This window comes from Notothenia rossii (genome assembly GCF_949606895.1).
Source record: "Notothenia rossii genome assembly, chromosome: 6".
Taxonomy (NCBI): Eukaryota; Metazoa; Chordata; class Actinopteri; order Perciformes; family Nototheniidae; genus Notothenia; species Notothenia rossii.
The window spans coordinates 10472535-10484048 of NC_136909.1; the positions used below are offsets into that span (position 1 = coordinate 10472535).

General features: G+C 43.5%; 1 protein-coding gene across 2 annotated transcripts in view; it reads left to right on the forward strand.

Annotated features, from left to right (window-relative positions):
- The first annotated feature begins 540 nt into the window (after positions 1-540).
- Positions 541-11514, forward strand: part of disp3 (dispatched RND transporter family member 3) — a 19244-nt gene continuing 8270 nt past the window's right edge. The window contains exons 1-11 of one of the 2 annotated variants that reach the window (XM_079688393.1): positions 541-594; positions 831-926; positions 4518-5483; positions 6007-6226; positions 7320-7456; positions 7575-7709; positions 8498-8658; positions 8833-8972; positions 9587-9678; positions 9795-9959; positions 10959-11120. In XM_079688393.1, the coding sequence (XP_079544519.1) occupies positions 4526-5483; positions 6007-6226; positions 7320-7456; positions 7575-7709; positions 8498-8658; positions 8833-8972; positions 9587-9678; positions 9795-9959; positions 10959-11120 (2170 nt within the window). In that variant the 5' untranslated portion in view covers positions 541-594; positions 831-926; positions 4518-4525. The other variant, XM_079688394.1, reaches the window with a different exon arrangement.

An 11514-nucleotide genomic window follows, 5' to 3' on the forward strand; every position in this document is an offset into this window, starting at 1 on the left:
TGTCTGCAACAGAGGAGAGCTGCTCATTAATGTTCGATGAGAGTGCGCGAGGGCGCTACGGTACACAGCAAATAAAAGTACGTTTCAGAAAAATAACCTAGAATATGAACTGTTCACACAGCTGTCAGATTGCATCTCCTACCAGACAAAACATGCATGAACCCCGAGATAACATACTCTTAGATAATTGTTTTAAAATGCCAGCACTTTTGTCTCCCAAATGTAGCCAGTTATTAAGATCAGATCACCCCACCTCCCCACAAACTGAGACTAGACTAGACCATACCAACTCTGACAGCATGGGAGGGGGGCTCATCTGCAGTTTCGTGACAACTGCATCAGGTTGGTGACATAAAATCAGCGGCATTTGAGTGGAACAAGCCCAAGGCACTCTTTGGGTGATTTATAAAACCTCTCCAGGCTGTCATGCCGTCCTCCAGTGATTTACGGCGGGTTTTCCCACTGCTCTCCCTCCTCGCCTCTCCTCCACCAGTGAGCCAGTCAGCAGAGCAAGCTGAACAAAGCCATGGGAGAGAGAGAGAGGAGCTTCTAGGAAGAAATGTCTCTCACTGAGTCTGTCGCCTGGACAACCGGGTAAGAGAGGAGGGGAGGGTGCACAGAAGCGAGAGAGAAAGGAAAGAGGAGCATAAAAGGAGAGGAAAACAACACATTATTAACTGCTGAGATTACAGGATTCCTTTAGTGTGTTTGGGGGGCGGGATGGGAATGGATTAGTCTGTCATTTTCCATTTGGGGTTCCCTTGGTGTGTCTCTTTCTTGATGAGTTATTAACTATGACAATAAAGCAGTTTTTTTTTCTTCCACACCAGAGCATGGATGAGATGAAATTGCAGAGCACAAGTTCAGCACATTTCAAGTGGACCCAGCAGGCCTGAACGCTTCACCTGTAATTCTCTTCTCATCAGGTAAGATCATCCGCGGTGTTGCAAGCATGTGCATTAATAGGGACGCATTTGTTCGGGCCTGATTTACAGATAGAACATATTTATTGCTGAAGGGAAACTGTAAAGAAATCAAGGTAATGCTCGAAAAAAATCCAAATATTGATTGAATAAGCTTTAATAAATCAACGAAAAGTCCTCATATCTGCTTGGAGTACAAGCTTTGTGCATCAGATTAACTCTGCAGCAGATAAGTTAGTCTTCTTATGTGTTTGAATATCTTGTCTTTATGAGAAAAAGAAAATACCATCACTGTAGTATAGCTTATTTATAATATTGTATTCAGGAGAGTGTGAGAGATAGCACGGTACAGCCTCAGGATGCTTCTCAGTACACACAGCTTTGCGCTCCCTACATCGACAATGAAAAAAATTGTTTGTTTGGTGCTAATAGATCTCGAGAGTTTGTCTTGAAGACTCCAGATCCCCAGTGCGTAGAAGGCACGTCCGCTATGAACACCCTGCTGAGCACTCAAGCATGAGGAGATATTCATACAGACCTAGTGTTTAAATAAATGAGGTGGTTTACACCTTGCTGAATGTGTGTGCAGGTAGCATGTGATATCCATATTAGATGAGAGAGGAGATACAACTGAGGAGGGTGGGGTTATTTTTAGCTGCTGTCAATAATGAAGGTTACACATCTCACCTTTTGTGGGAAAGGCAGAGACACGGAGATAAAAGGCAGAGCAATTGGAGGGGAGAAAGGGGCAGGAGAGTGAGGCAAAGCGGGGATGAGAGAGAGAGGATTACAGGTGAAGTGTTGAGGATCGCAGAATGCCGGGATTGCTCAGAGCTCCCTCCTCAGATACCAGATGCAATCCAGAGATGAAGTGAAGGGTAAAAGGGCTGACACGCTGCTTATGTGCGCTTTTATGGGAGATAAAACACACAAGAAAATCTGCTTTAGTGGAGTTTCCCCTTTCTTTTGCTCCTACGGGCTCAACACCTATAGCCCTGTGCGGCACAACACTTCACATACTGCTGAAAAGAAGGCAGGTACCGATGGCAGCACTTCTGTTAAAATATTCAATAGAGAAAGCGACACAGAAAGTTCAAAATTAAGTCTTACATCTTGGATTCATACACGCTTTTTACACCTCATAAGCTGCAATGCACTTGAGGCCTCTCTGTACATGTATCTTTCACACAGCTTAGTCTAAAACGGTATTATAGACAACGAAACGCAGCCCCCTAATATAGACTGAGCCACGAGGGAGGCAGCGTTTGTTCCAAGGATGCCAAATGACACTCTTTTTTTCATGCACACCTGCACAGGGTTTAAACTGTCTTTGTACTCGTAATGTTTGCAGAAAAAATAGCTTGGGAGCTTGTAAAAACATTAGTCATAGCAAGCTCTGCTGCACACCGCTCATAATTATCGTACCAGGGGCAATGTTTTTGGATGTGAAGACTCATAAAGAGAGAAAAGCATGTGTCCTGAAGGCAGTGCATCACATGTGGTTACCTTTCACTGTACCTGCATGCTGTCTGATGCAAGGTGCTCAGTAAGGTTAGCATGCACAGCACAGTCTGCTCTAATGTCTAATGGGCACTAAGTCTGCACATCAGTCTCTAATGAGTTCCTCAAACTGTCCGACTTTGACATTTGCACCACTAATCAGCCTGTTTGATGTGGAGACTGACACCGAAATGGAGATCTGCCTGTAGCCCTCTCAATTAGATTTCCCATTTGAATATTAAACAGCCGAAAAGCACCATTCCTTTCCGCAGATATCTGAGGTGATGGTTGTTTCTTTGATGGGTGACAGTCATTCCCCAGGCTCTTCTTTCCACTCCTCATCACATTTCTGTTCTCGTCTGCTTGCCTCCTCTCATCCTCTGTTGATGAGAGCGCCATCATCCAAACAAAGCTGGAGAGGCAGAGATGATGAAATGTAACAGGATTACAATAATGGTATTAAGCCAGAGCTGTATTTCCATTTAATTTACTCTAAATGTGTAATAACATCTCTAATATTTCTCCCTGATTTTGCCACATAATTGTTTGGGCAGAAAGACATTTGAAAAAGGAAAAGTATCTCTCATGAAAGCAATACAAAAAACAACATAATTACGCTCATTTTGAAATATCAGCCCATTATGCATGCAGATGATCAAATGATGCCACCCGGTTACAGACGATAACATTAAAAAAGCTATTCCCGTGTTATTTTAGACGTACAAAGCACAGTGAGGACCACAATTAATGAGATGATCTGGTTGGGCTCGCATATTTTGTTCTCTGTTTGCATACTTTAGTGCCAAACCTCCTAACACCATTAATTTATTTGTCTTCTGAAGACCACGTTCACATTCGCAGTGTGTGGGCAGATGTTGGTTTGCTGCTGTCCCATTAAAAGGTACACTGGTGTCCTTGTCTCTGCAGCGAGATGACACGGCGATTAATAAATAAAACGATTGGCCCAAGAGAGTCATTTTTTCCCCCACAGTGGATTAAACAGTGGAGCGTTTGCTTTTAATCTCAACAGACAAACTCAAATGTATCTCCATAAGCATACAGAAAAAAGGTGGCGTTTAAGTGCTTTCATCAATGTCTATCTCAAAAAGTATAGAAATACAAGTAACGCTGTTATCAATGTTGCCATGACGTCCTCCATTTGTAGTGAACTTTGGTAGTGATTTTTCTCCAGTAGACACAAACACATTTTTCCTTTCCTCTCCTTTTTTCCTACTATGAAATAAAGACAGTCTGAAAAAGCACGAACACAAATCTCATAAATCCACCTGCCTCTTGTTTATTTATAGCTTCAGGGTCTGTCTCCGAAGAGTTTTCCTTCCCTCCTTTCCAACTCTAGCAGTCTTTATCATTTGTACAAATATCAATTACATGCTATAATTTGTAAGTTCTCCTTTTTTTAAAAATGGATTTTCACTTCAACTCCAGCTATCTTTTACACATAATCAAGATTCCCTGTCTTACCTGGCTGACCTTTAAGCCCGGCTCTAAGGAGAATAAATAAATGTCTGCAGTTAGTGGGCTCACTGCCACTTGAATGCAAACTGCAGTATCTTGTGGGAAAGTAGTGCCACCCATTGACACTGTTATTCAAAGACTGCCCGTCACGGGAGAGAAACCCTCTCTTAATCCACCACTCGCTCTTCTTGTCGGTAATTAGACATGTGAGATGATTTAATTTGCTGCAGCGCAGACACGGCGGCTGTTGATATGTAAAAGCCACCAGCAGCTCCTCTCCAGGTGATAATGGCTTGCACACGCTGACAGAGAGAAGAAGTCAATCCCATCTTTCAGCCTGTCTCACCCCCAAACTGTGATCAGCATCCTAAAGCAGGCCATTTTCTCTTCCAAGCCCTTGAGAAAAAAAGGTCTCCCCTCCTCAATTTTCGGCGAATGTGAGCCCTTTGTCAACAGCTGCTTGGGGAAAAACATAATTCTCACGTCCTTGCTCGCTTGGTGCAACTTCTGGAAGTTATCTTGTCCTTCATTCTGGAGTTCAAACGTCCACTGTGGATGATGGAAAGGGGGTGTTGGGTTAGTGAGTGAGGATAAAGTGGTGTTATGTGTCCCTGACAGGTGCCAGCATGGACGTGGAGGATGAGCCGCTGCTGTTTCAGACCAGCTGGGGAGGCGAGGAAGATGATGAGGAGGAGGAAGATGGAATAGAACACGCAGCAGGTTGGAGGTGTGGACTGTGGAGGGCAGTGGGGTGGGTGTACACTCAGCCCTGGGCCAGTGGAGTGGTTTTAGGGGTAGTTGTGTCACTACCCTGTGCCCTGTTTGCCTACATGCTCCTCTACTGCCCTCCTCTGGACATAGACCTGTCCTACAGTGCCTTTGAGGTTCACAGCCACTTCTCTGCAGAGCGCTTCGACGCCCTCGCCATCGCTGTAAGGACTCAGCTGGGTTCATGGGACAGACGTAGGCGGGACGTAGAGGACAGCGAATCGGAGGCCCTGATGGAGCTCCTGCTGGAGAGGCTGAGGGGACAGGAAGTGTTCAACAGGACGGATAACGAGGGCGTCACGTCCCCCGCTCCTCAAAAAGCGCTCTTACAGGCAGCAGAGGATCAGAGGAGAGGATCCGCTGTGAGCACAGATAAAAGCTCAGTGCTTGATCTGGGTCAGGAGGAAACGGGGAAGCACAAAGACTCAAATCAAACAGCAGAGGAGGAGGCGGAGAGATCACAGGAGGGAAATATGACTCTGCCTCTCATCAGGAGGCGCAGGTTTGCTCCCAATTACTACCTGCAGAGCCAGGCCCAGTGGAGGATAGAGCTGGTGTTTGTGGCTCAAGGGGAGGGAGACCTGAACATCTTCACTCCTGAACGCCTGCAGACCATTCACCATGTGGAGCGCCTGCTCATGCAGCACCCTCAGTTTCATCAGTTCTGCTGGAAGCCTCTGGAGATGCTGAGGGATCTGCCACTGGGACCCTCCTACTGCTCCCCCCCCAGCTCCCTCCTGTCCTACCTGTACCCCAGTGAGAGAGGAGGCAAGATCTACTACGATGGCATGGGCCCTGATCTTGCTGATATTCAAGGTGAGTCCAATTGAACAGATTTCAGAATCAGAATCAGAAACAGGTTTATTACCAGGTAGGTGGTCTTTATCTCTCTACATCAGAGGTGGGAAGTAGTGGAGTACAAATACTTTGTTGCTGTACTTAAGTACATGTTTCTGGTATCAGTACTTTACTCCACTACTTGTTTTTCTGACGACTTTTTACTTTGACTTCTTACATTTTAAATACAAATACCTGTACTTTCTACTTCTTTGTTGGTTGACACGTACGAGGCATTTGACTTGATGTCGTGGTGCATACATAAAAGTTAAACATTTTTTAAAAACATAGATAGAGAACTATCTTAAGGAAACTATTATAACATTAAAAAAAATGTTTTTAAATATTATTATTATATTAAATATTTTTAATATAGCACTGTTTACATAGAAATAGAATGGAATAAAATGGAATTATTTATGGAATAAAATTCAGCAGTAATAAAAAAAGAAAAATATAATATAAAAAGTAGTCCTAACATATCCTGTGTTTGTATTCCCAGGGTCTCTGAGTCTGGCCATCACCCACCCACAGTTCTACTGGTACGTGGATGAGAGTCTGTCTCCTGAGCGACTCTCCTCCTCTCTCTTACGCAGTGAGCTCCACTTCGGGGCTCCTCTCCCTTCCTTCTACTCCCTGCAGGACCGAGCTCACGAGCAGAGGTCACGCTTCAAGAACTTTGTGGTTCAGTACGCAGACATCCTGGCCAAGCAGTCTACCAGGTCAGGAGGGAATCATATTACATCATCCATCCTTTCAGGGCTCATTTCGCTGCCTTTCAGTCACTTTTCCAACACATTTGTAATAAACGGTTTTCTAAAAAAAATTCACTCGAGTCATATTTTTATTAAATCTGCCCTTTGTGACCTACAGTTGAGGTTTTCTGGTAGAATATAAACAAATGCACTTTCTTGTGTTTGAACGTTAATTATTAGTAAAAAGAAAGGGGGCATACATGTGGGTGAAGCGGGGAATGCTGGTATTTTTAAGTCTTTCCCAACGCAAAAGAGTAGGCTCCCATACTTTGTCATTGGCATCAGACCGTATATCAGGGGTGTCAAACTCAATTTCATCACGGGCCACTTCAGCATTATGGTTGCACTTAAAGGGCTGGTTGTAACTTTAAGACTATATAAAAATACATATATAAATATTTAATAAATATAAAATAATGTATTATATTACATGATTGCCTCTGCATTGGATTATTATCGGATAGGGTAATAACTTCATAATTAACTAGGTCTGAAAGCAGAAGTCTGGGGCAAATAATTGCAAGTCTTTTCAGTGAGAAAGTTACAAAATGATTTAAAAAGAAAATCTACATTGTGGAAAAAAAGTCAAAATCAAAAAAAATAAGTGACATTTTGAAAAAAAAGCAACACTTAGGAAAAAAAGTCAAATTCTTAGGAAAAAGTCAAATTCCGAGAAAAAAGTCAAATTTGAGATGCATTGTGGGACATGTAGTTTATGGGCAACGTGCTTCTGTAAATCGGCATGTAACCGTATAACAAACATATTATATTCTTTGCAAGCTTTTGTGGGGCCACAGAAAAGGAAGTCACGGGCCGGATTTGGCCCCCGGGCCTTGAGTTTGAGACCCCTGCCGTATATGAAACAGAATTTTTTTATTATCCTTACACGTTAAATCCCGTTAAGTTACCTCATTGCAGCTCCGGTTCCTAAGTTTAATTCACAACATGCACCCTTTCTACTTGAAAAGCATTGAAGATCATGTAAAGGAAAATTAAAACCACAAGAAATGTTTTTAAATAAGAAACAAAATGTGATGTTATTTTGTGTCTGCTGCCCCAGCCAGGTGAAGGTGCTGTACGGGGGCACGGAGCTGTTTGATGATGAGGTGAGACACACCTTTCACAACGACATGATGCTGGCTGTCATCAGTGGAGCCTGCATTACTGTGCTCGTCTATGTCCTCACCTCCTTTTCTGGTACAGTAGGACCTGCTCTTTAATCCACTTTCATTCATGTGTACACTTCTGAATGTTTCCCTTTTTGTTGTCCTTTGATATCATATGAATGTTAACAAGCTCCCTCTTGTCTCTGTAGTGTTCCTGACTTTCTTTGGACTCGCCAGCATTGGACTGAGCTGCCTGATGGCTCTTTTCTTGTACCATGTTGTTTTTGGCGTGAGGTACCTGGGCATTCTCAATGGAGTTGCAGCCTTTGTTATTATTGGGATTGGTAAGGGAAAAAAGAAACGCTAGTTATTTCTTTATTCAAACAGACCCTATTCTGCTCATTTTCAGGTTCATATTTGTATTTTGTTCCTCTACTGCAGTGGTTCCCAACCTTTTTTCCCAAGAGCCCCCCCAAATGACTCCTGTTGGAAGTTGCGCTTATCCAGAAAAGCCTGGTTTGGACACTTTACGAGCAGAAGAAACATTTCTATTAAAGAAAGAATTATACATTTCTGTCTTTTTATGCCTTTAATAGCTACTAACTTGAATTTTTATTCAAATGAATTAATCAATTATTTTTTATATGTTATTGTAATGTAGAGACAAGGCTTTTAGTGACAATCATGTATTGCGTTACAATTATATAAGGGGGGCGCGCCCCCCAGGTTGGGAACCACTGCTCTACTGTGACATGATAACATGCTTTAATGTTCATACTGCCTGTGCTGCAGCACCTCTTTTCACTCTCTGTCTGGGAGAGAAACTCCCTCTGGAGGGACTTTAGCCTTGGCAGACCATTTACATGCATAAAACATATATAACACTGCAGGAAAGGGAAAACCACACACACACACACACACACACACACACACACACACACACACACACACACACACACACACACACACACTATACATCTTTAAACATGAGAGTTTAATCTTATAAGCTAAAAAGTTAAAAAAAGTTTTTCAAAATGTCAATCTATTGCTTTAAACATTGACATCGTTTTTTTCTCTTTCGGTACATTACGGATGAAATGTCATAAGGCTTTTCTTCTCTCTTGTTGCTCAGGGGTGGATGATGTATTCGTGTTCATCAGCACCTTCCGGCAGGCTTCCCATCTGCGTCAGCCGCAGCAGAGAATGATCTACACAATTAAAACAGCCGGCCGCGCTACTTTCCTCACCTCCTTCACTACCGCCGCTGCCTACGCTGCCAACACTTTCTCTCAGGTATTCTAGAGGAGAAGCCCTGACGTTAATAGGATCAGTACAGGGAGTATAAATGACTCCCCTGCTATGGATGAGCAGAACTGCCTCTCTCAGCAGACAGGCATTTCCACACGATAAGCACAAATTAAATGTTTCAAGGTCCTTTACACTGCTCTTCGTTTAACTGACACTTAGATCCCGGCCGTGCATGACTTCGGCTTATTCATGGCCCTCATTGTGAGCTGCTGCTGGCTCTGGGTCTCCGCCCTGATGCCCGCCGCCCTGTGCATCTGGACTGAGGTTGTGGAGCCTCGGGAACACGCCTGGTTGAATTGGTGAGATGTTGCTCCCTTAAAGGTCCCCTATTATACTGTCTTTCATCAATATAGTATAGGTCTCAGATATATACAAACATGTCTCTGAAGTGTTTGGCTCCAAACACCAAACAGATCATTGCAGCATTACCCATAATCCCCTCTGTTTCAAAAGTGCTGATTCTCTGTCTGTTACTTTAGATGAAAATAAGGAGCCCCTCCCCACGCCCCTCTGAGAGACATTTGGTTAAAAAGAACACAATGGTGCTCTCGGAGGAGATTCAGGTGGTAAGGGGGGGGGGGGGTTACCTTGGTTGGTGATTGGCTAATGGTTACCAAGCCAACAAATCATTATGACATCATAAAGTGGCCAAAATCTGATCAGCTCATTTTCAGACAGGTTTTTTTTATAAATGGATCAGGACAAAAAATGAGAGAATCTTTGTTCCTGAAACTTTCAGAGTCTCTTCACACAGAGGGGACACATGTTTATGTAGAAGAGACATGAACAAGTGGATTTTGGATAATAGGTGACCTTTAACTTTGGTGTGAGACATTATCTGTGCATGCTGTGCGAGAACACAGTGTAATCTCTGCAGCTGTCTCTCCTCCAAACCGCCTCCTCCCCTCTGAAGCTGGAAGCTGTTTTCAGGACTGTCAATGAGCCACAGTCCTTTGTCAGATGAGGATGATGACGTGGCACTTCTGTCAGTGGAGATGGAGCCAGGTGAGATTACTATCTTTGAGCACTGAGACAACCATGGGGGGATGGGAAAGGGAATGAGTGGTTGTAAAACACTTCTGTCAAAGCACCTCAAAGTCTTCTGGCTTTGTCTCGGCCAGGCTCCTGTGACACAGACGGCGATGCATCCATCCTGTCCCTGTCGGTGGAGACACCTCCGTTCGCTCCGGGGCAGCAGCATGTGGGCGTGGTGAGCACTAACCTCCGATGGGCCCTGAAGCACTTAGCGGCAGAGCCAGCTGTGGAGCGACGGAAAGCCGTTCTAGGTGAGGTTTGATATCCTGTTTGTTTTCCATGGTCTCGCTCCAAAAAATATCAATGGAGACCAATCAGGACTGCTGAAAGTCTACACACACTGAACACTTCGGCTGCAGACTAGGCACCTCGGCACGTAAATAACAAAATGGAAACAAATCTAAGTGGTAGTACTTGAAAGAGTTAGTTCAATTGAGAATCATTACGGGCATGGCTTATTTAAAGCTAATGTACCTGCAGGATTCTGGCTGTTCTGAGTGTGTGTCTTTATCACACTTATTGTAAGAGGCTTTGGATACAAGCATCAGCTAAAGGAAATGTAAAGTGATGTGAATTATTTATATTGTTGTGTATCACTTTATAAATCATAAAATACTTTCAGCAGACGTAAAAATGATCTTTTTTTTCCTGCATGTTTTATTTGATAAAATGCTCCATAAACAAGACTCTAATCGATATGTTAACACAGCCCTTTGTAAACACCTTCAGAACACAGATATAAGTGATACTGAAGTGGACGTTTCTGCTGAGAAAGGATTATAAAAACTCAGGACTCACTTTTTTGACAAGGCAATATATTCTAAAGAAAGCTAGAAAATATCAGGGAGTTGTATTTTTTCCGTTTTCTCAGGTATCGTCAGCCCAGAGAGAGTTACCTCAGCTCATCAAGTCAATATCTTTATTGTTATTGTATAAAAACAATCAAAGCAATGTAGAACAAACAATTGATAAAACACAGAATAAATAAGTGCTAAAAGATACATAGAACTTCAAGACATTCATTTTCACATCAAAATGAACACAAACAGACATCCAGCCCTTTGTTGTCCAGCCTGAGGCGCTGGAGTCTGCCAGAGGAAGAGCAAACACCTCTCCCCCAGCATTCATCCTCCCTCTTTTACGGAGTGACTGTAATTGATCGTTGCTCCTGATCGGTCTCACAGCTGCTCTATCTGCGCCATCAGACCCTCCCCTCTGCTATCATCTGTCTGTGTCCTCCTGTCGCCCAGGTGTCTTCCTCCTGGTTCTGCTCTTATCTGCCGGCTGCTGCTGTTTCCTGAGGCCGGCCACTCACGCCCCCCTCCTCTTCCGCCGGGACACAAACCTCCAGACTCTGCTGGCTCTCAGGAGCAACCTCAGCGGGCAGGGCATCTCCTGCCCCATGTGCTCAGGTGAGACTGTCCTGCTCCTCAGGTAAAGGGATACTTCACCCATAAAGTGACCCTTTGTACATCAATGACTCACCTTCTGTTCAATTCAATCTTACAAGAAGGCTTGGTTTGTCTGACGTGCGTCCACAGTCGACAAAGAATACGATACATTTGACTAGTTTTGGTAGATTTAAGTAAATGAGTGCCGTGTCTAACAACAGCAGAACCATAGCAAAATATCCTAAATATACATTCTCACACAACGCGTGCAGTATAATCCAAGTCTCATTTATCCAGATGTTTGCCCACTAGTGCCAAAACACGTGCCTTTTGTCTGAAACTTTAATATTTGAAACACTTTCAAATCTCAACAATCTCACATGAGCACGATTTTTTTATTGCACTAACTTACCTT